This window comes from Xiphias gladius, chromosome 22, assembly GCF_016859285.1.
Source record: "Xiphias gladius isolate SHS-SW01 ecotype Sanya breed wild chromosome 22, ASM1685928v1, whole genome shotgun sequence".
NCBI classification, from domain to species: domain Eukaryota; kingdom Metazoa; phylum Chordata; class Actinopteri; order Istiophoriformes; family Xiphiidae; genus Xiphias; species Xiphias gladius.
In genome coordinates, this window is record NC_053421.1 from 2,046,379 (window position 1) to 2,072,192 (window position 25,814).

Here is a 25,814-nt window from a genome sequence, read left to right on the forward strand (position 1 = left end):
ATGCTTAAGGTGGTTATTATCGAAAAAGCAGTGAGTAGCTCTTTCAGTCTCCCTTCACAACTTAATGTAACTGTTGTTGTTATTTAAGTACCTTACTTCATGTCCTGATACACTAGCCCCACTGGTGAGAGGCTTCGTTGCATCTTGCTTACAAGTAGCATTAATTTCTTTGGAACCCAAGACCCTGGGATCTGAACTGGGCTTGAAGTGATTTTATCCTGTTGGTCACAGTTGGAATTGTGGGTCACCTGATGCCCAATAGCTCAAAAATGCTTTTCTCAATTCAACGTCATTACAATAAAAGTGTCTAGACTATGGAACCCCAAAGAGTTCAATATTAGATACAATACATTATGAAATGAATAATCATATGAATAAATTGTGTAAAAATATATAAATAAATCTACAATTTGTGAAATAATTGAACAAATTACTGAAACTCTATTCATTATCATTAAATTTTATTTCATCATTCATTTTCAGATTTAGAAAAAATATTGGATATAAATTTTATTTCATTATAGACATTTTTAAAATGCCCTTTTACAAAAGTCTTTTAATTTCATACTGGTATTTGTTCCAATGACCCTTGTGTTTCATGCCAGGTAGGCATGAAGGCTAAATAAAAGGAGATGTTAGTTTCTGTCTCTGTTGACTGACAGCCTTAGCTAGACAGTTGATTCAGAATTACTTTGACATTATTGTTGCCCTAGTTAACAGGAGCTAATTGTCTAAACGTGCTCCTGCTACCAGGAGCTTTTATGACAAAATCTGGTGGCAGTTGTTGAGCTTTGCTAGCTTAAGAGGGAATGTGATTGGCTGGAAGCTGAGAAGGCAGTGACAACACCACTTCGTAAAAGTTGACGTGTTATAAAAAGCTGCATGAAATAAAAGTGTTATTGGGAAAAACACCATTGTGAAACTATGGAAGAGACTTATGAACAGAAATAACTATTTCTAATATGAAACAAAATGAACTCTGTTAAATCTGTTATTATGGCAATAAAGATTAAATAGCATTTTAGAATAATGAGTTACATTTTAATATTTGTTTTAATATTTCACAAATGATTGATTCATTTACATATTTTACAAAAAAATATTCATACGACTATTTTATAATTACCTATTTAACTATCATTGACAGACTGACATTGGTATATATCAGCTGACCAAATATGAGGTATACACGAGGTAATTCGGAAGCTAGTGATTCCATTACATACTTCCACCAGAGAGCAGTGACATGTTAATTTTTCATCTGTAAAACTTCCCACTGACTACAAGGTCACAATTCTTTAATAACCAAATTTCAGGGATATTTATCAAAATGTCTACATATGTGTTTAGGTTAAAAACATAATTACAGTGAAATATCACAGTTTTTAAACACTCAGATATGATATCAAGTTCTAGAGATAGACATGCGACCAGTGCAATAAAAAGGGACCAAATACTTTTATCATGTCTGGCTGGAGAAATGATTCTGCAATTGTGGGAAGAACTGACTCAGCAGTCTATAGCATGTGCAATACGCCATGCCGTGTGTAACTTCAATGTGGGGATTTATTCATTTTTATTAATTATAGCAAATGGCAGAAGACTTTAGTAGAGGAAACAACAAAAAACACTAAGCGGAGTGATGACCATTTCAGCCAGTCACATTAACCATGGTTGTGGTGTCATTAAATACATAAGAGTACAGCAGATCATTGATAAATGCAAGAAGCAGCTCCCCAGCGGCAACAACAGTGTTGGTCTACAGTTTTGGAAATATTACAGATGATTACACAAGATTTCACAGGGAAGCAGACTGCAAATAGAGGATCAAGTTATATAACCAGAGAGTTGAGATTTTCCATTTTCATGAAAAAGTAAGTCATTTTTTGAATATGATGATCATCTCTATGATAGTTATGAGACTTTTGGAAGAAGGGTGTCACTATTAAGATATAATCCTGTATGTAATCTTTTTTATGAGATTTTCATATATATCCATTAGTTTTTACTTCACTTACCTCACTGTTTTTGTTATTTGTGATGTGGCTGCTGCAAAACTGCAATTTCCCTTTGGGATTAATAAAGCAATCTATCTATCTATCTATCTATCTATCTATCTATCTATCTATCTATCGTAATCATAGGTTGTTTTTGTTTTATATATAGAATTTTCAGTTATTTAACATATCTTTATTCATATTACACTTTTATTTGCTCTCATTATTCTCACATGCTGACCAGGCTTGCAAGTTCTTGCCTTCTTTATATTACTATTTGTAAAATGAGTTAAAAAGGAATGGTCAGTCCTACCATTGTACGTCACTCTGGGTTTGGTTAAACACAAGACCAGGTGAAGATCCATCTCATCCGAGGACACAAACTTGGAGCACACAGGGCACTTGAAGCCTGGAAGAAATAAAGGAAAACAAAAAATACAATTAATAAGAGAATTAGATCATCTGTGTAGAGTGAAATATATGGAAACCATCACATGTCCAATCACTGTATCCTATGACGTAAAAGCACAAAGTGGCAATCACCAATTCTCAAGTTAACTTTCTTCTTTCCATCTTTGGTACTGTTAATGTGTTTTTTTTTACTGCGTGGATGCTACCTGTGAGGAGGCCTGACTCCATACATACTGTCATGGCTGGCCCATCTGCACCACTGAATCCTGCACTGGCTCAGCTCAGTCTGATTACACTTGAAACTTGTTGGCCACAGTATTTAAGGCAGTGTCCTGGTTCTCCCTTTCAGTTCGTCAAGTAAGCTCGTCGCTCTCACATTGAGTTCTGCTTGTCTAGCATTATCTATTGAGAAACCTTCTTCCTAAACCCTTCCTTCACCTTCACCATCTGCAGTTGTCACCTGCTGCCAGCCCTCTGCCACCTCTCTCCTCATCTCTTGCAACAGATCATCTGTCCCTTAGTCCCCTCCTGGGACATACACTCCCTGGAGACTTTATGACTGTAGGTACATCTGTACACTCTAATGCAATCCAGTACAACAGCTCTGCCACATGTTCTACCTTTTCGAAGCTTTTGTTGACACTGTCATACTGGTTTTAATTCAACTGTATGTTTATTGCTGAGGCCATGGTTAATCTGTTCGTGGTGTTGAATTGGACTGCATTACACTGAGAGGTGTTTTTAATGTTTTGCCCACCTCATTTACAGACATGACAGAGGAAGAATATTAGAAAAACATTTCATTTAACACACAACACCACCAACTGATTAACTATGACCTCTGCAAAGTACAACTTAAATAATGAACAAATTCCAGTTAAATTACTACTTGTAATTTGTAAAACACTTTTATTAAAAACTGAACATTTATGTCTTTTAGCATTTATGGCTGAGCTGTTGCGGTTGTGTTGCTGGTGATAATGTAGTAGTGACTGGTGGGATCCTGACGCAAGATGGTCTCTAGTTAATTCATTTTTTGGCCCACTTGAGGTCAGCACAGCAAACTGTAAACACAACAATTACATATTATCATCTTAAAATGCATTAGTAAACAATTGACTAGCCAAACATTGAGCACACATGAAGGAATATTAGTGTTTATTAAGTCGTGTTTTCAGCTACCTGATCAATTAAGTCCAGTATTTCCTCTCTTTTAGCTCTGTTTTGGTCTCCACCAATTCCTGAGGGAAATATCTGGCTCTTTAGCGACTAAATGCTCCACTATGTTCACCAGCTAGTCTCTAACCGTGTCTGTCTGTTTGGTGCTGAGCAGGTAGTGGACAGTTGGTCTTTAGAGCTTTTATTCAGGCTGTTAAACAAAAACAATGAAGCTAGGAAACTAAAAGATGCTAAAATGCTCTATAGAGCTGAGGGGAACTACAGAGTTGATAAATCTCTGTGGGCCCACATCTCATATGACATACAGTAAAGTAATCTCATCCAATGTTAATATAATAATATTCATCAGTGCAGCTTTTACCTTTTTCAAATTTCCTTTTATTATTGTTGGGCATTGATCCAGATGTTTTATACAACTAAAGACCCATATCTAACCTTCCCTTTCTCTCTAAATCCTTGAGAAAGCTGTCACCAATAACTTGTGTGACTTTTTACATGGTGATAGTTCATTTGAGGCTTTTTAGTCAGGATTTAGAGTGCATCATAGCACAGAGACCGCACTGGTGAAAGTTCTAATTGCATCGGACCAAGGACTTGTCTCTGTACTTGTCTTGTTAGATCTTAGTGATGCATTTGATACCATTGACCATCATATCCTATTACAGAGACTGGAACATTTAACTGGCATTAAAGGAACTGCTCTAAGCTGGTTTAAGTCTATTCATCAGATCGATTTCAGTTTGTGCACGTTAACGATAAATCCTCAGTATACTCAAAAGTTAGTCACGGAGTTCCACAAGGTTCTGTGCTTGGACCACTTCTATTCACCTTATATAGGCTTCCTTTAGGCAATATTATTAGGAGACACTATAAACTACCATTGTTATTCAGATGATACCCAACTGTATTTGTAAATGAAGCCTGGTGAAACCAATCAGTTAGCTAAACTTTAAGCTTGCTTTAAGGACATTAATACATGGATGACCAGCAACTTTCTGCTGTAAAACTCAGACAAAACTGAAATTATTGTGCTTGGCCCAAAAACCTCAGAAACACATTATCTAATGGTACTCGAGATGGCTTTGCCCTGACCTCCAGCACCACTGTTAGGAATCTTGGAGCTCTCTTTGATCAGGATATGTCCTTTAACCCCCATATAAAACAAACTTCAAGGACTGATTTTTTTCACCTAAGCAACATTGCAAAAATCAGACACAATCCTTTCTCAAAAAGATGCAGAAAAACTAGTCCATGTTTTTGTTACTTCTAGGCTGGATTATTGTAATTCCTTATTATCAGGATGTCCCAACAAGTCTATAAAGACTCTCCATCTGATCCAGAATGCTGCAGCACGTGTACTGACAGGAACTAGGAAAAGAGATCACATTTCTCCTGTGTTAGCTTCTCTGCATTGGCTCCCTGTAAAATTCAGACTAGAATTTAAAATAGTCCTCCTCACCTACAAAGCCCTTAATGGTCAGGCACCATCATATTTGGGTCTGGGAGGCAGACACCCTCTCCACATTTAAGAGTAGGCTTAAAAATTTCCTTTTTGATAAAGCTTACAGTTAGGGCTGGCTCAGGCTTGGATTGAACCACCCCCTGGTTGTGCTGCTATAGGCCTAGACTGCCGGGTGACTTCCCCATGATGCACCAAGCTCCTCTCTCCTCCTCTTCCTCTCCATTTGTACGCACTTATATGGCATTAATGCTCATTACTAACTTGACTTCTTCGCTCTCCTGTAGTTTTGTGCTTTTTTGTCTCTCTCCTCTCTCTTCCTGTCACTTACTGAAGGTAGTTCTCCCTCTGGTGCTAGAAAGTCTGGATCTGTGACTGCAAACCACCTACTGCCACCATGATGCTGCTCAACACCCACTGCTTCAATTATTATAATTATCATTACTATTATTATATTTAGTTTTATTAGTGTTATTCTTCACCCTATTATTATTATTATTAGTTTTATTATTAGTCTTATTGTTGTTATACACCTTTATGTTATACCTGTACTGTGCTATGCTATTGAATTGAATTGAATTAGTGGTCTTTGTTATAACTTGGTTTTTGAGTGTTCTACAAATAAAGATTCTCAATATCATCATCATTACCTTTAACAGTTTAATTGGATTGTACTGCTACAAAATTTCTTGAAATTAGAAGGTGACTAAAATTATTTAGAGCCACATTAAGCATTATGATTAAAAAGATTATGTCTTCATCATATATTGAAAAAGTGTTAGATATAAAATAACAGAGGGAGCCTGTGCAATGAAAAAGAATAATACCAATGTTCACATACAGGTAAGATAAGATGCTGCTATCTGGCTATAGGCTGAATCACTACTGTACTATATCAACTAGTGATGGTGTATATAAGCAGACTTATTTATATGAAAAGTCACTGATAATTATTAAAATGTGACCAGTTACGGCTCTGACTGTAATTATCCCTTTGTTTCAATTCCCGTAACAATTTTTTTTTCAAAGTCTCAGGCACGGGGAGCAAATCGTGCAGCTTCAACTGACATCACAGTGCCCTTTGTCACAGATTGCCTTCATAGCAACCCTAATCCTTCATCTGTTAGCATAACAGTTTCGCAGCATTGGGCAGAATGTCACATATCACTGACAGGTGACATCAGACAGAGGAGTGTAAAAGTGTGTCTGGTTCTATGTGGAGCTTCCTGAAATGGTAAAATATGTCCACATGCTGTGATACTGATGGAATAAATAGATAGATAGATTAGCACAGCCAGAAGCAGATTTTCCACTGCTTGTCTGACCTATTTTAGAGAATCACAACACACACATGCAGACTCAGGATGCCATCTCTCACGATATCCTGGCCATCTGCTGACAATTAGGATTAGGTAGTCTAGGTGTATTTATTTGAAAGAGACACAAGGATGAATTCCAGCTCTGCACGACTCCACAAGTCATTCTGAAAAATACTAAAAGCCAAGGCTGAGCAATCCCTGTGGTGCTGTGATGACTCATCCTATCAACAGTATTGGATGCTCTCTCCAGGACATTAAATTGCTGTGTGTGTCCTCATGCATGTCTAAAGTCATACCTACTCCTGGTAGCATAAAAACTCTGGCCTAATAAAGTGTATTTCACCTATAATCACTCACACAAGCTGGACTGTGTACACATAAATGACATAACAAGTGTTATTTATAACACTGGAGCAATGTATAACTTGCAGTTTCCTGCTATTTGTACTGCCCAACAGCAAGCTGCTGTTGTGGAGGGATTCATATCCTCAGAATTAATGTAAACAAATAGTGAATTGAGACAATAAAGTAGCATGATCTGAAACATTTGCTGCCTCAAGGCACAAACGCTGTCTTAAGTTCTTAAGTTCCCCAAACAGCACACTAGAAATGTGGAGCTGGTTGGTGAAGCAATAGGAAAATTATTAAAAAGTACAGTTTTCTCACCATTTGAACAAACAAATAAATAAACAAAAAAAAAAAATCATAATCTTTATGCACTGATAAAAACAATGGGTATAAAACATGTTGATGGACAAAAATATGTTTTTTCTTGCCTGCATCCTATTTGACTGTTTGTGGATTCAGAAAGAAGAAGAAAAACAAATCAGGACGAGCCATAACATGAACCTGTTGTCAAAAAGGCCTCAAAGTGCTGCAGTTTGGATGATTTCTGTGGTTTTGTTTCAGTTTCAGGATTGCATGCTCTTGCTCTGCTTTGTCTTATGAAATTATTCCAAAACTCAACAACCACTCAACAATACTTTTTCATTTGGCTGCAAACAAGGTTAATTTCTGTTATTTAAAAATGTGAGATTTTGGAGTCACCAGATTTTCACTCAAGAGTAATGTAATATAGTTATACATTATATGAACATTGTTCTTCTTCTGCAGGCCCCTTGTAGTGGTGGAGAAGCTTGTGGGTCTCAAAGACCCTTACAGCAAGGTCGCTGGGAGCTGGGGATTTAAAGACTTAGCATGGATCCTGAGCTAAAACCATGCATCATCTGCTCTGTGGCTACATCTGCCCTGTCCACACAAATTTAATTACATCATATTCAGATGCTATTGTCCAAAGCGACTTACAATACGAGCATTCAAACCACATATGACTAAGAGCTAGATATCATCGAAACTGGAAAAGCATGTTCAGTGCTACAGTACAACTGTATAGATAAATATTTGTATTATTGTTGGTTTGTTTGTTTTAACAAGACACAAGTAAGTGCCAGCAAGGTTTGCTGAGATGTAGTCAGAAAAAGTGGGTTTTCAGCCTGTAGTGGAACATGGGCAGTGACTTTGCTGCTCTGACTATATTGGTTTACTAATGCCACTATTGTGATGCCAGAACAGAGAAGAGTCTAGACTGAGATCGGTGACCACAGGGGCTGATGAGAGGGCTAAAGTCCACATGGGATGGCTAAATGTCCAGAGGCAGGGCAGAGGTGAGCAACAGTTGGTCTGGGGTGTAGGGATTGGACAATGGTTTGGAGCAAGGAAGGATCATTACCTTTCACTGCCCTGTCGACCATCTTTAAGTTTTTTGAACTGGAGGAAGCAGTGACAGGTAGCCAGTGTAGTGAAAGGTGGAAAACCTGGGAAGGTTGAATGCCAGGGCGGCAGCCGCATTCTGGATTAGCTGCAGAGATCTGGTGGCAGACAAAAGGGCTCCAGCAAGGAGGGAGTTGCTGTAGTCCAGGTGGGAGATGACAAGTGCATGAATGAGCACCTTGGCCGCCTCCCTGGTGAGGATGGGCAAATCCTCCTCAAGTTTTAAAGGAGGAATCGACAGGAGCAGGCAACTGCTACAATGTTTGCCAAGGACGACAGTTTGTCAAACCAGGCTCATCCCAGGTTCCTCAGCATCGTGATTTCTTCTACTTGCTTCCTCGTACTTCCCATTTTTAAAAATTAAAAATTTTTGTTGGTGTGTTTTTGAAGGAGTTGGATGAGGAAGGGATAGGATCCCCAGCGCAAAGAGCAAATCGTCTCCAACCCGTTGCTTGTAATTGCTAACGTTTGCTGGCTTGCTTGTGAAATTGAGAAGACCAGTGCTAGAAGCATACAATGACCATTTAGAGGTTTGGCACAGTGCTAACAATGCCAGCCAGTAAAAAGAAATTCTGTCTCAGAAACTTAAAGCAGCTCCCTAACACGCACCCAGCCTTCAGTAGATTTGTATCAAGATAACTCTCAAGTCACCGAACGACCACCTGTGGTGAAAGCCTGCTGGAAGCCAGGGGTACAAATGAGTTTCTACTTAGGCTAAAAACAATGTAAAAACAATGAGTTCGAACCTGATGCATGAGACATCTGAGGCATCACACGGTCTCAACCATATAATGAAATAACACTTTGATATCCTGGGAATAAGAGGAAGAAAGTGGACTACCTCAGGACGTCAAGTGATGAGTGATAGGACTGCTCTCCTTGGGTTCCTTCAGGCAAAAGAAAACTTGAAAGACCAAAAATGACGTGGCACAGAACTGTGATGGACGAGCTGTCCAAGATGAACTTAACTTAGATTGAGGCTCAACACGTTGCCAAGGATAGCGATGAATGGAGGGAGCTCGCTGTGACCTTATGTGCAACAGGGGATGAAGATTTAAGTGAGGAAGTTGTCTCAACATTAGGCCAAATAAACAGTAAGCATTTTGTTCCCCAAAAATGAATGGCACTGGGTCAGTTTGTAGGAAGTTATAAAAATCTGAACAAAGTCAAAGTTTCACACCTCATATCAAGCCTCATTGAGAACACACATATTGTAAAGATTGTTTGCTAGTCTGTTGTGTAATAATTTGTGGTGCTCCATGGTGACTAGGTGTATAAATAGTGCAGTAGTCTCTTCATTCATTCAGTAAAGAAAGTAAAAAAAACATTTAGGAAGATGTGTCTGGTTTCCACAAGACTTAAACTGGTGGAAATTCCAACATAGACTGCATTAATGGTCCTTTAAATTAATCTGTGATGAAAGCTGCATATTTTGTCCTTTGTATTAAATGTCCTGATCATTCTAAGCTGCACTGTGGGAGATTTGACTGGTTACTAAAATGTTAGTTTGACTTTTAAATGTAGAGGCCTTGGGCCAGTCAGTGTAGTTTTGAAAATGACAGCAATATCAAATGTCGTGTGTTATGGAATAAATAAAATAAAGAATAAATAAAGAGACCAAGAAGTGAGTTTATGTGCATGAATATATGAATATGTGCTGTATGTGTGTTTAAAGCTCACTGCGTTAAGTTTGGTGAGTTTTTTTTAGGGCTGTAAACTATGAGCCACTGACACCCTGATGGGGAATACGGACAAAAAGCCTTGTAAGTCACATAGAAGACTGAAAGGATGGATGAATTTTAAAAAGGCGGACAACTTTCCTGTTACAACAAACACGTTGTACATGGCAGTACACAGTGCTGAAAAATCTTTCTTCTACTGGTCTAAAGGTCAATTCTGTCTTTTGAAAGTGTGGAAGAACACTTACTTAATTACCGAAACAATAAGATTGTGGATAAAAATGGATGAATCAGGTTTCTCTCCATGGTGGCTGGTGATTTTTTTTTCTTTTATTATCAAAAAGGAGTCATAATACATCTTACATATTCACATACTATTTATATGACAGATTTTGTGTGTAAGTATTTACAGTGCTGTACAGAAACAAACATTTTCCCTCAAATATAAAACAATACCCTCACCAAGCAGTGGACACACAAATGGACAAAACTAGACAGAAGTGCAACAAACGTAAAGTAAAATTAGTCAGTGGTGAAGTAAAACAAAATGAAATAAAGTAAAATACTCAAACTAATCTAAAAAACAAAACAAATCAAAACGAATATAGATCAAAAAGAACAGCCCCATTATTTTAAATAATAAATTCCAAGTCATTGTTTTCCATTATTTTCACCATTGCTGCTCTATTTACAAATATAACCAGAGATTTAAGGGGGGCATCTGCTAAACTGATGGTTCCGTACAATGCATTAAATCAGCTTTTATAGGTGAAGTATTTGTGTCATGTTTGATGCCTAAAACAGTGATGAAGCAGAAAATGTCTATCTACTGAAGTCCATCTGCCATAGGTCTGATGCCAGAAGCCAATTTATTCATCTGACCCTAGAGTAAATTCCAGGTATTGACCCAGGATAAACTGGGGGGACTATATCACTCAGCGGGAGTGCCTGGGAATCCCAGAACAGAGAAAGGAGGTAATGGGGGATAAGGACATTTGGGTGACTCTGCTCCCCCAAAAAAAGGGCAAGCAGTTTGAAAATATACAGTATACTGTATGGATGGACACTTCATTACAAGCTGGATTTTGGTAATACAAACTGGACCAAGGCTTACAAAACCTTTTTATGCAAGACATTCCCCAAAATGCCATTTTGCTTTGCTGGGGCCCACTACTAAAACAACATAGGCTATTGATTCCCATACTTTTATTTTGTTATTCAGATTATTAATCTTGTATACCTTGTATACCAATACCTTCTCATATTTAGTATAATAAACATACCTTCAGAAACTGGCAGATAATGTCTTGTCTTTCACTTTACCCTGGTGTGAACCCACCCTATCCTCAGCTTAAGTATGTGCTTATTTATAGTGCTAGTATGTGTTTCCCTCTAAATTGCATCAATCTGCCTAAAGATAAATATGACACAAAAAAAATCTGAATGTATGTTGAATCAAAGCCAAGAACAGGTTATAGTACATTTATTTAGACAAAGCTCAAGGCTCAAATCAGTTCTTTTTTCTCATTGCATTCTCTGTGCTGGCATAGACCAATGTGACAAATGAAGTTCTCCTTAGAGCTGTAGTCAACCAAAGAAAATCTTGATTGAAACTGTACCTACTCTTCAAGTAATCGATTGGTCACGGGGGAAAATAAAATCTGCACATTATCTCTAGTTTAACTAAATTGGCCACAGTGCACTGAGTACACTCTACCTGGCACCCTTATTAGCCTAAATAAATTATAAATAAACATAAAAAGCTAGTATTTGCAGCATTACATATTGAAACATGCCAATTCTGATATGTTCACACTCAAAGCCTCAAGCGTTAAACACAAAGTTGACGGTGCAAAGCAGACAAGTTAGCCTACCATTTTTAGATGCTTTATTAAGATGGTTGTTTAGTAAGTTTGGAGTTAACTTTGAGTATGTTCAGTGAACATTACGTAAATGTTTAATAAATTAGACCTAGCAATCATTAGGACAATGGAATGGATTAATCCTGGAAGGCCATTAATGTAGTGCTTTTCCCCTAATGAAAGTAACATCAGCGATAGCTGCTTGGCCAGAGCCTAAAAACTTTACACATTGTTAATTAGAATTCTTCACAGATTTTACTGCATACGTACCAGATCACTACTCCCCATCAGATCTGCTGCTTGGAGAGCAGCCCCGGGGACTGTGTTCATTATCTACTGTACCTAACTTAGCTCCCTGCAACTCCTGAATCAGCACATCCTTGAGTCCATGCTATGAAATGGGATTTATGAATCGTCGTTTTATCAATCAGTTCACTGATCATTGACTGGTCTGGTGGCACACCACCCCTCCAGCTGAGTGTATCACACACAGATACTGACACATAAAAGCATACAGTATGCATGAGCAGAAGCATTTAGAATCACTTTAATCTGTTGTTTTTGAAGTAATAAGAGCACCATATTGTATATTGCCTGATATTTCAAAGCGTACATATTTACATACATACTGTACATGTTTATCTAATGCTTTATTATTCAATTATTATTCAATTAGTTGATCAACAGAAACTTATTCTGACACTATTTTGATAAATCCATTAATTGTTAATTGTTAAAAGCAATTAAGCAAAAATGCCAAACATACTGCAGTTTCAGCTTCTCAATTGTGAGGATACAGTGTATTTAGAAAGTATTCAGACCCAGTCCCTATTTTCACCGTTTGTAATGTTGCAGCCTTATGCTAAAATTGTTTTTTTTCCCTCATCAATCTATGCTCAATACCCCATAATGGCAAAGCCAAAACAGAATTTTCAAATTCTTGCAAATCTATTAATAAAGGAAAAACTGAAATATTACATTCACATAAGTATTCACACCCTTTTCTCAGTACTTCGTTCAAGCACATTTAGCAGTGATCACAACCTTGAGTCTTCTTGGGTATGATGCGACAATCTTTGCACACCTGGATTTGGGGATTTTCTGCCATTCTTCCATGCACATTCCGTCAAGCTCTGTCAGGTTGGATGGGGGCCGTCAGTGGGAAGCCATTTTCAGGTTTCTCCAGAAATGTTCAATTGGGTTCAAGTCAGGGCTCTGGTTGGGCCACTCAAGGAAATTCACAGAGTTGTCCTTTAGCCACTCCTCTATTGTCTTGGCTGTATACTTAGATTGATTGTCCTGTTGGAAGGCGAACCTTCGGCCCAGTCTGAGGTCCTGAGCGCTCTGAACCAGGTTTTCATTAAGGATTTATCTGTACTTTGTGTCCCAGTCCCCGCCGCTGAAAAACACCCCCACAGCATGATGCTGCCACCACCCAGCTTCACCGATGAGATGATATTGGGCAGGTGATGAGCAGTGCCTGGTTTCCTCCAGACATGATGCTTAGAATTGAGGCCAAACAGTTCCAACTTGGTTTCATCAGACCAGAGATCTTGTTTCTCAAAGTCTGAGATTCCTTTAGGTACTTTTTTGGAGAAACTCCAAGCAGCTTGCATTTGTCTTTCACTGAGGAGAGTTTTCCGTCTGGCCACTCTGCCATAAAGCAAAGATCAGTAGAGTGTTGCAGTGAGGATTGTCCTTCTGGAAGTTTCTCCCATGTTCAAACAGGATCTCTGGAGCTCAGCCAGAGTGACCATCAGGTTCATGGTCATCTCTCTTACCAAGGTCGTTATCCCCCACTTGCACAGTTTGGCCGGGTGGCCAGCTCCAGGAAGATTCCTGGTTGTTCCACACTTCTTCCACTGAAGAATTATGGAAGCCACTGTGCTTTTGGAAACCTTAAATGCAGCAGAATGTTTTGTAGCCTTCCCCAGATCTGTGCCTTTTCACAATCCTTTCTCTGAGCTCTGCAGGCAGTTCCTTCGACCTCATGACTTGGTTTTTGCTCTGATACGCATTGTCAGCTATGGAACTTTAAATAGACAGGTTTGTGCCTTTCCAAATCATGTCCAATAATCTAGTTTACCACAGTTGGACATAACAAAATGTGAAAAAATTGAAGGGGTCTGAATACTCTCTGAATGCACTGTATGTTGCTTTTCTTAGTCTTATGTGATAGTAAGCTGAATTTCTTTGGCTTTTGGACAACAACAATGAAACAATTTAAAGAAGTTAACTTAGGCTCTCTTTTTTTTTACTGTCAGTATTTCTCTGACATTTTATATTAATTGAGACATTAAATTGGCAGATAAATTGATAATCAAAATATTTGTAAGTCCCAGCCCTATTCTCATTCTCTGTTGTAGCTAAAAGCTGTGAACATGAATACTCACAACAAATTGTAATTACAGGCCTCAACAGGCCTACATATTTTAGTTTGTAACTTTAGTTACTTTGAAATGATTAAAACTAAACAGATCTAGTCTAAAGAGATCTGATAAGGGATTCAAAATGATTCAGATTCAATAAGTGGATTCCAAACTGGATTCATATTTGATAAAATGCTATCGAACCCCATCGCTAGGTCCGTGTCAAAGAGCTAGCAAAAAACAGTAGAAGCAGTAGAGCTAGGGCAAAGCTGGAGACAACTGAGGGTCATCCTATTGATAGCTGAGCTGAGAACGAGTTGGCCTGTTGATGCTTGTGTAATTCATATTACTAGCACCTGCATTCCAAGGGACTTGGAGATGGTAAGAGAAATAAGTAAAGTGAAGAAGGAATAGGAGGGAGGGGGCTAGAAAGATGACTATAAATAAACATGCTTTTCAGCTGATGGGAAAATTGGTTTGAGTAGGGTAAATGATAGAGGCCTTCCCCCTTTCAACCTGATATAACACTGCCTTCTACCTACATCAGTCTGTGTGTCTCCATCTCTCCATTAGTAAATATTAGCATCACACACAAAGAGAGAGCACCAGTAAGCAACACTGGAAAGCCCAGAATATCCCACTCAGGTCCAAGGTGATCTAGAAGATCACCTCTTTTGCAATCCAACATTGCCGCCTAAAATATAACCTATTTTATGGACAGGCCCCTAAAACATTAAAAATAATGACTATATTATGACCTTCAGATAAATACTATTTATCTCAGGGTCAGTGTATTGAATTACATCACATTGTGAAGTTCTTCTTTTTATTGTGGCCACTCGATGGCTTCATTTTCAGCACAATTCTAGGAGGAAGGTAAGGTCTAGGACCATGCGTACAACACAAAAGATTTCAACTTCTGAAATAATAAATTCCAAAGCATAAAGTACTCAAGTAAAAGTTGAAGTTCTGAATTTGAAACAATAGTTGATATTTTGATAAATTGGTTGTGTTGATTGACACATCTTTCTGAGACTTAGATGAGACAATCAACACCACTCTCATACTTTTGCATTAAGTACAGAGCCAAAGTCAGCAGGATAAAGACTGGAAGCATTTGGAAACAGCTAAACTTGCTATATTTATATGTAAGATTTATCTGCCGCCGAAAGTGGTTTCTTGCTGGATGTGGGCGATGGTGATGGTCGACTGGTAAGTAAACAGCTGTTAATGCTAACGTTGGCGATGAGGCAATAGCAAAACGTACATATAGCAAAACTACCCCTTCCAATATCTTTAGAGCTCACTAATAAACACACTGTAACTCATTTATCTAACCTGTACACAAATGTGTAAAAACAAAAAAATTTTGTTTTAGAAGGTAGTTACATGCTGTCACTGTTTCTTGGCAAAAACATTTGGTCAGAGTGACTGTATGCAGGTTCCTGCAGTGTTGTCATTGAGGTTGCCAGGTTTGGCATCATTGTGATGGTACTGGCCTGTATAGAGACCTGTAATAAAACTGACCATATCTGGCATCCCGCACTCTAGTTGGAAACAATTCACAGAAGTGCTACAGCACGTTCTGTAACTTCCTCTAAAACCACAACTTTGTTGTTCTTAAATTTCTGCCTCTGTATGGATTAAACAAACTGGCTACAACACCATAATTAGTGAGTTTTAGAGCTGTTGGTAGAAATTTTTTTTAACTTTGGACACACTGTAAATCATTTTGAGTTCATTCAACTTATAAATGTAGGTTAAAGGGGCATTATGTGTGTATTTTAGTTTAAAACATTCAATATAAACTAAGATTATCAACAGAATGTGAAGGAATAACAGTTTTGACGTTTTGTCAAAGACGTTTCTGTACTGTGTTGCAGAGATATCTACTAGTGTTAGCATGCTACACAGTTAGCCCCAGCCTGTCCTATCTCATAATACCATTTTGTACCTCAAAAGGTGATAGTGAGTCACTAATGTCCAGTGTGCCCTCAGTCCAACTTGAGAGGATGAAGAAGTAGAGACTGTGAGTTCGGCTATAAAATTGTGTTGCAGCCGTTCTCTCTCAGCGACATTCGTCCATTCTTTCGACAAGCTGAGCTGTTGATGCTGCTGCTTCAGCTGTTGTCCCTATCCCATGCAATCTTCCACCTCTGCCCTATACTGAGGTTAGATTTATTCATCCTAACGTTAGCTCAAAGAAACTAAAGAGCGCATTTCCTTGTTTCTTACAATAGGGCTGGTCACCCCAATTTTCTGGTAATATGCTGCCCCCTATTTGTTTGGAGTATGAATTCGACACTGGGTCTATTCTTACATTGCCCTTTTAACTGAATTCAGGTTAAAGTTATGAGTGAATTTAAATAGTTCAGCGTCATTTTTTGAAAATGTTAAGCTGAGTTAACTGGAGTCGAGGAAACAGGTGCAATAAACTTAAGATATTAAGTTGACTCAACTTTTTATCCGCATGGGCAGTCATTACAGACAGATTTACTTTCCTTTTACATTTTCAAGGTTTAAAACGTCAGTCCCTCATCTGACATGAAGAAGTTACATTTGCAGCTGTTGAAGCAATTTTGTACCATAATCAGTACAAAGACGTATGTACGGCTGCTCCCAGTGACTCTGTTAAATTCTAAGTGTAAGGAGGTAGGGACTGAATTCAATTCTGACCTTCATCGTGGCTCACACTGTTTTCATTATCATAGAAAAAAACAACCATGACCTAATTTAACATATATTAAAGACTCAGCCAGTTTCCATCATGAATGGGTTCTTCAAACTACAAAAAAGGAGAGTCTGGAAAGTTTTAGCACTCAAACGACGCATGCTGGGAAGTCTGTTACTATTCTAGTTTTGTTCCTTTAAAGCCTCCATTTTATGTGTTTACTGAACTCTCAGCAGTTCAATATTATTCAACTCGTCATTTCAAGTCATTTTAAGTCAAGTTGGAAAAACTAATGTCTATAAATTCTAAAGTGCTCTGAAAATGAGAACTACACATTTTAAATTGAATTAACTTGAAATAAATGTAATTATACCTCATTAGTTCAGACTTTAATTATAAGCAACTAAGTGGGAAAATCCATTAATTGAACTTTTATTTCACAGTTGGAGATTCAGGAATTTCTGATAATATTTCTGACAATATCTTCCAGCTGGCAAAACAAACTACTTAAATGTCAGAAAAACATGGCTGCAAACAATCAGTTCAGCTATAAGTTATAGACTATTTGTTTGCATTTGGTTTCACTTGTTAACAAGCCACTATAAATATCTAACACAAGAAAAGAAGCTAATTTCAGATTTTTATCTGGTGTGACTACAAGGGTAAAAGTGAGCGTAACAATCTTGGAATGAGCATGGACATTTCAAAATTGGGATAACAAGAGGTTTTCCCGTTTTCCCTGTTCTACTGATATTTCGTGATCGCAGCATTAACACAAGGATGATATAGGAAGATCGTCTCGTCTCAGTCTCAGAAACAAAGCAAATAAGACGTTTTCCCAAAATGTTACTCTATAGTTGTAAACGTAAATACTCTAAAATTACACAAAAGTACAACTTCATTAATTTAAAGCGACCATGCAAATTTTTTTTTTTAATTTTCTGACTTTGGCGCCCCCAGTTGTATTATCATGACACGTACCGAAAGCAACACATGGCCTGCTCGAATTTGCACCAGTACTGTTTTATTTTTTCTTCACATAAAAACTTATTCCATCAGAGTAATGTGAAAGGCATTACAATCACCTAAAAATGTATGGGCTTTAGGGGGATTTCCATTGTTTTCGCTTCCACCATTGCAGTCAGTAACAGTGACAGTAAAGGTTCCACAAGGTCGTGTGTTCTGTTAATCATCATCTCCCATCTGAGACTCAGCAGATGGACAACACTTCAGAAAAACAGCAAGAGGGTGGGGTGGATGGCAGAGGGGTGAAAAGGCAAAAAAAATAAATAAATAAATAAAAAAATAAAAACACCTGGCAAACAAACCAAAGACTAAGTGCCTGCTCACTGGCTCTTAATTCTGCACAGTTTTTACTTTGACAGTGTGTGTGTGTGTGTGTGTGTGTGTGTGTGTGTGTGTGTGTGTGTGTGTGTGTATGGTAGGTCTGACCTTATCAGCAGGAAGGCTGTCCTGACAGTGTCAATACTGGAGCACAATGAAACAGTTGAAATCAGCTAATTGTATGATAATCAGAAACTATGAAAAACCACAAGGGTCATTCATCACATATGCACGTAACACTGTACGCTCATAAAAACTATATTCTCACTCACTCACACACACCATCATACTCTTTATCATACACCATTACTGTATATGCTCTATAGTAGTCTTCATGAAAAACAGCAGTCGGATGGATTAGAAAGAACTGGTGACATCTTGGCAATATTGAGGAAGCTACTTTAAAAAGTATCTGGGGAAGATACAAACTACTACTCACTGGAAGTAGTTAACTACAACAACAGTACACTTGAGTTAAAAGTACATATTACTAATCAATATTTTTATATATATATTGTTTATATTGATAATGGATCGAGTTACTTCTGAATGTAATTTGCTTGTGCTGAACCCACAGAGACGTATCACTGGACTGCAGCTGTAAGCAATTTATCACCTTTCAGCTCTATGTTTTGGTTTTCAGCAGGCAGCTATTTTCAGTGAAAAAGCTCAGATGAACCCACTGTACACTACCTGCACAGCGGCAAACAGCAAACAGACAAAGGTTTGCGACTAGGTGGTGAACATGGAACACCTAGCAGCTTAAGAACCCGATATTTTTCTGAGAAGTTGGAGGTGACCAAATCAGAGCTAAAAGGAGAATGACTCACTTACATCCATCAGGTGGCCAGAAACACAACTCGAGATGAATGCTGATGTTGCTCTGTGCCTGCTGGATTTGTAATTAGGCAACGGTTTGCTAACACATTAGCCCTATCAACCTGAATGGGGGATAATATGTCAACTTTGTGTTCACAGCTTGTTCTGTTGTCATAGGTGAAAAAATACTGTTTAGTGATATAATAAACACTGATTATGCACTCACTATTTTTATGGATTAATTTTTTTACACCAAAAACTAATTATTGTGGTTGTCAGAGACACTGCACTTTAATTTGCAGTGTAGTTCCACACATCATAATAACTTAATATGACACTGAACTACATTACACAATTACCAAATGAAGTCGACTTTCAGTTTAACTTTTTTCTTTTAATGCGCTTTCTTTCTCTCAGCCAGTTAATAGACTTTTAACATCAATCATCAATTTACTTATTAATTAAATTAAAATTATTGAAAGGTGTTTGTGCCTGATTTGGCTCATGATTTTTCTATTTTTTGCCATTTAGTGTCTGACTGGTTGGCCCTCCCTGCAGTGGGAGGTTGATAGAATGGGGAAGAGAGTTCTGGACTGGCACCTGACCAGCTCCCACCCAGCTATCTTTCGTTCTGCTCAAACCAGCCTGCTTGTTTGAATAAGATGACAAGGAGTGCAGAATTTGTTTAGGAAGTGGAGCTACAGACATAATTTCTGAGCTTTTATTTCAAGAGAAAATAAAAATGGTGATGTAGTATTTGGTCACACTACCTCGCTACTTAGAGAAAAAGCAGCTTTCTACGTCATCCCACACCTTCCCAATGTCAGAATTGGGGGGGTACGTCTGACAATTTTTATAACCTTTCAAAAGAGACAATAAGGCAATCAAGCCAACTCCACACAATGATTGGCCAAAGGAGGGAGGATGAACAGCAAAGCCCAAGCCAAAACTCAAAACATCTCTTCAGAGACCTATGTGATGGATTCAAACGAAGGGACTCAGCAGCAGAGATTAGGAGAGCAGGATAAACCACTGGGTTATCTCATTAAGGTAGATGTCGGCTAACCTTGACTGACTCAGCCACTGACACCACCATGGCTCAGCTCCTGAAACCTCATCACTGACCTGTGGACATTTCTAAGATACAATATTTTAGTTCTCAGTACGAGACAGCATGCAGGTGCAGATCACTGCAACCTTGTTCATGAATAATGACAGCAACAGAAAAAAAAACTGACGGTAAGAGCTCTGTCTTGTCAGAAGACTCTTGGCCAGCTCCAGTTTTGCTGTAGCTCTTTGCAGAAAACAGACGAGAAACAAATCCATCTTCGCTTTGCAGATGGACAACATCACCCAGCTTCTCTGAATAATCTCAGTGTAAAAACTGCCTCCTGCTCATTTTCATCAAAACTAAAGAAATAACACAGCCACTGTTGAGAATAAAATACACAAAGATCAAATTACCAAATGTTTTGTCAGCTGATTTAAATGTTGGTAACTCTCCTGCAGTCACACACCTTAGTTTTCTTTGCGATTTACACTCAATGGTTCATTTTCTCCTCATTTAGTTTCTGTTGACTTTTTGAGCTTGTGTACATCACATCCACATTGCACATCAGTAAACAGAATTGTTGACACAAACTTTGTGTTTCATATATCATCCTTGTGGTTTATTTAGTAGGTTTGGCAGTACCTTAGTTCCTATTTGTAGCGTGCACGTTTGGTTAACGTCTGTACAGTCACACTTTATCTTCAATCAATATTAGTTAACACAGCCAAAGGTACTGCTGCAGGAGGGACACATTTTGTCAGGCCTTAGCAAAAGATGCACCAACTAATGCAGAGCTGCTAAATACAGGAGGTGGCCAAATGGATTGTACAAAGCGCCCACCAAATCATGGGGGGAAGTGGGATTTTTAGGTTAGGAGTCTAGACTATTCAGTATTAATCTCTGTACTATTGTGACATTCAATTGAATGTACCATAAGCAAGAATGTGAAGCAATTTACATGAATTAAATGTTTTTTTATTGGCAATGTGTGAACAGATTGTGATGTAACTTAAAAAATGAGACCTTCGATACCTATAAATAGTTCTGTTTTCTATAAAAGCCTGTGGACTGATTTCTATGTAACCATCTTGGGACAGTTTTCTGGGAAAATCCTAAGGATGTGATGTTTATGCTAATCTCTGAGTGCCTTGCTTCAGTTCCTCTCTTCCACTCCCCTACAGCGCCAACACAGTACAACACTAGCTAACGTTAACTTAGATTGGAGTGTGCTAAAGTCAACAAACAACCGGCTACTAGCACAAAAGTTCACTCATTCCACTCCTGTAATCTGTTTATAACTGATGTTAGTTTAGGATTACTGTTGCCTTCTGTCCTACTGCTGGAGCCATTCAGTACAGTAACATCAGTTGACAATGTAAAAAGTCGATTCAATTATGCTGAAACAATAGTGCATCGATTTAGCGAAATGAAAGTTACTCCGTTTTAGTGTTTTGCCAGCACTGGACAGCCAAATATAAGCTATATAGTCTCAAAAACAGTTTATAGTCAAACTGTAATAACAGTTTAACTTAATTACCTCATATATCAAAATACTGCAGGTCAATCACATTCAGTCTTGTGTATGTCATTTCACTGTTTTAGCAGATGCCCAGGATGCTCGCTACCTACAGAGTGTGAGCATGTACGCGAGAACAAGCAATAGGATGCTGACTGCTCATTTGACAGTTCACTTAACGGCCACCGGTGCCATTAATAACAAGGGTTTTCTGAATGTTACATATGAAGTGATGTGTGCAGGTTTGGATTGGGAAGATTCTGATTTCCTTCACCTGCCAAGTAAAAGCTTTGTAAAAAAAATAGTAATCCCTGTAAAATATGGTTCAGTAATTTTATGGTTTTGTCCTTCAGACTATGTCTGCTATGCTGGCTGGTTTGGGGTTAACATCTAGCCATGGCAAGCTCCACCAGCTTAGCTAACACATAAGTATAGCATCCCTGATTGACAGCTAATTCAAGGAGTCATTAGGACCTGTGTCAGCTGTCAGTCAGGTGTTTTTGCGCTAGCAGCGTCTACTATCGATACAAATCCTATGAAGTTCAGCGTTGACAGAAAACACTAAAACACCCTCAGCGTCAAGCTTTTTTCCCCCGCTGCACTCACAGTGCTGTTCAACTTTTGGCACACCGCCAAGGTTGTCAACTTTTCTCTCACTGACCAATCAAAATCAAGAAAGGGACTGGGACTTACAATATCAACATTAAAAACTGATCCTTCCTGTCACTTAGTATTTTTGATCTAACATCGATTGAAGTAAAATATAGAGATTGACGTTCACATAAAAAAAAAAAATGAAGAAGTGCTATAAGATGGTTTGTAACCTAGCAACAATAAATGCTTGAGAGAAGCGCTGTGAAAATGAGGTCACAGGTGCTGCCAGCATAAATGAATATGAATCTGTAGAAAGATACTGAGCTAAGGAGCTGCAAAGGACTGTTGGCTTCCACATACCTCTCTCACCTGTGTTAGATCAGGAGAAAGAGGATAAGAGGTAAATAAATATATTCCTTGGAAATGTAAACAAAGTTTTTGCCATCTGAAATACAAACCCACATCTCCTATTGAGATTGTCCTGCTAGCTACCCACTAGGTAATGGTCAAGTACAGTTTTACACTGGCATAAAAGAGCTTGCGCACCCCTAGTCAAACTTTCTGTTACTGTGAATAGCTAAGTGAGTAAAAGATGAACTGATTTCCAAAAGGCATGAATTTAAAGATGAAACATTTCCTTAATATTTTAAAACAGGATTATTTTAATTTCCATCTTTTACAGTTTCAAAGTTACAAAAAAGGAAAAAAGGCCCGAAACAGAAGTTTCAACACCCTGCATGGTCAGTACTTAGTAACACCCCCTTTGGCAAGTATCACAGCTTGTAAAGGCTTTTCTAGCAGCTAAGAGTCTTTCAGTTCTTGTTTGAGGTATTTTCGCCCATTATTCCTGCAAAAGGCTTCTAGTTCTGTGAGATTCTTGGGCCGTCCTACATGCACTGCTCTTTTGAGGTCTATCCACAGATTTACAATGATGTTTAGGTCAGGGGACTTTGAGGGCCATGGCAAAACCTTCAGCGTGCACCTCTTGAGGTAGTCCATTGTGGATTTTGAGGTGTGTTTAGGATCATTATCTTTTTGTAGCCATCCTCTTTTCATATTCAGCTTTTTTACAGATGGTGTGATGTTTTCCTCCAGAATTTGCTGGTTTTTAATTGAATCCATTCATCCCTCCACCAGTGAAATATCCCCTGTACCAGTAGCTGCAACACAAGGCCAAAGCATGATCGATCCACCCCAGTGCTTAACAGATGGAGAGGTATCCTTTCCATTAAATTCTGCACCCTTTTTTATCCAAACATACCTTTGCTCATTGTGGCCATAAAGTTCTATTTTAACTTTATCAGTCCACAGCACTTGTTTCCAAAATGCATCAGGCTTGTTTAGATGTTTCTTTGTTTCCCTGTTAACTGCCATTTCTTAATTACATTTCAAACTGAGGAAACTTCTACCTGAAAACACTTTGCTATCTTCTTAGACCTTTCTCCTGCTTTCTTGGCATTAATTATTCTAATTTTCAGAGTGCTAGGCAGCTGCTTAGAGGAGCCCATGGCTGCTGATTGTTGGGACAAGGTTTGTGGAGTCAGAGTATTTATAAAGCTTTGAAATTTGCATCACATGGCCTTTCCTAACAATGATTGTGAACAGGCCAAAGCCTTAGCAAGCTAAGTAAGGTCTGAGTCTTGTTAAAAGTTATGTAAGTGCTTGAATCTCTTAGGGTGGCCAAACTTTTTTTTAGCACTCCTTTCCTTTTTTAACTCTAAACAAAAATAATACATTAACCTTTCTTAAAATGTTGAAAAGAATGTTTCATCTTTAACTTTCTGCCTTTTGAAGGTCAGTTCATCTTCTACTCACTTAACTATTCATAGTAACAAAGCATTTTGACTTTTTCATTCTACTGTATAATGATGGCCTTTTTTATCAAACCCCATTTGATTGGATAATTATGTGTTACTTCGTCAGGTTCAAAATGAGTCGTCAAAAATATTCCTACGTTTTACAGGAAAAGAGAGATTTTAATATAAGAATACTCAAAAAATTATTTTTGACACATACTAAACATTTAACAAGATATAAATGAATAATTAACACAGGGAAGCAGGATTAGATCTTGAAAAACAGTATTTATTTATTCATTTATTTAGGAGGGCAGGTTTTTAGCCTCACCTCCAGGTGTGGCCAATCAGAACAGATTTAAAGCCAGGTTATACTCAAACAGAAGTAGTTCATACAACGTATTGTCCGACCACGTCGAAAATAAATACCTGTTCATGCCTGTTCTGAGTTGCCACAATTGAAGACAGGGTGAAAAGCCAGCCCTCATATAAAAGGGGGGGGGGCATTATCCAAAACAGGCATAACCCCACATTTTCACACATTGCCCTCAGTTGTTCACATGAAAAATGACAGAAATAGTGTCAAGAATGAAAAAAGTGAGCTAGGGTGAGAAGTTCAAAACCTGGCTCCTCTCTTACCTCCACACAGCTAACAAATCATAGCGTAAAGTGGGCATGAATGTTGGATTGTCGGTTTTGGAAAGTAATGGTCAGACACTATCATGATGAACCTTTACACCGATCAATGCACATGCCCCTTGCTAGTAGATTAGCAGAAGCATACCAATAGTCAACAATGACATACCAGTCAGAATCTGCATATGCCACTAAAAAAAAATTACATACCATTAACTACTTTACCATCTCAGCTTAACTCCAGAATTCCATTCCATGTTGGACATGTTATTGACAAATTTGCTGTTCTTGAAGCCATAACAGTAGTGGAGCCAAAAATGAAGTTTTCTTGTGGTTGGTGCTAGAGGAAGAACGTGGGGTCTTAAAATTTAAAATGGTATATAACCGTGGGAGCACAAATGTACTCAGCAAAATTCATGAATATCTGCTTGTGAGACAATGGAGTGTTATGTACAGAAAGCTGACTAATTGCTGTTGCCACTTCACTTTCAAAAATTTTATAGCTGGTGTTGCTGTTGTTGTAAAGAGGCATGTACTGAATACATCTGAGGAAATCTACAGCTGTGTACAACATTTGAGGCTGATTTATTAAACCCTTTCACCCAACTATAATTACTTTTTGCAAGGAATCATTATGTTTGCCCACATAAAGTGACAAAAGTCCCTCAAAGGTCCCTAAATCCAGTTTCTCAGTCAGATCCCAGTCCCCTACAAGCACATCCAAGAAATCAAAAGTTCGCTAGAATTTGCAGATGTGTGTAACTGGTAAAACTAGGCTTCTGAGCTCTTATCAGACTCTGTGATTTGGGGCATTCTCAAACTCACACTGACAACAGGAAAGCATTTCCATTATGAGTTTACGGCTTAAAGTCAGACGGGGACGGAAATTCTAAAAACAACCCACACATAATGGTTACAGACTTTGGACTATGACATTATCTTCCTGTTCACACAGACTGCATGTGCAGGAAATGAAGTTTTCAAGCCAGTATGTAACCTTTCCAAGGGCTTTTAAATTCTATGATTAGGCTTGATTCTAGGATTTGAAGACATCCAGGGTTCAGCTCAGACCCTGAGGGCATAGTGTGCCTTCCCAGGATTATGTTTTTTGTGTACATGATTGAGCATGTTGTTACTGTTATCTGGAAGCTTTCGTATAAGACTTGCGATGTTTGTGTGTTTTCTGTTATCTTGTTGCCATTTCCTTACTGAACTTTCAAGGTAAACTGTTACCACACAACAGACTGGTAAATTTAAAGTGTCTTGAGTTTCAGTGTGACACAGCTAATATGAAGGACTCTATTCATTCTCCTTGTAGCTCTGGTTTGGTCTCTATTTAGCT

The 25,814-nt window shown here is 38.2% G+C and overlaps 1 protein-coding gene across 1 annotated transcript in view; it reads right to left on the reverse strand.

Annotated features, from left to right (window-relative positions):
- Positions 1-25,814, reverse strand: part of znrf2b (zinc and ring finger 2b) — a 42,538-nt gene that overhangs the window by 10,138 nt on the left and 6,586 nt on the right. Inside the window, exon 2 of the mRNA XM_040118613.1 lies at positions 2,311-2,406. Within this exon, the coding sequence (XP_039974547.1) occupies positions 2,311-2,406 (96 nt within the window). The remainder of the gene's footprint in view (positions 1-2,310; positions 2,407-25,814) is intronic.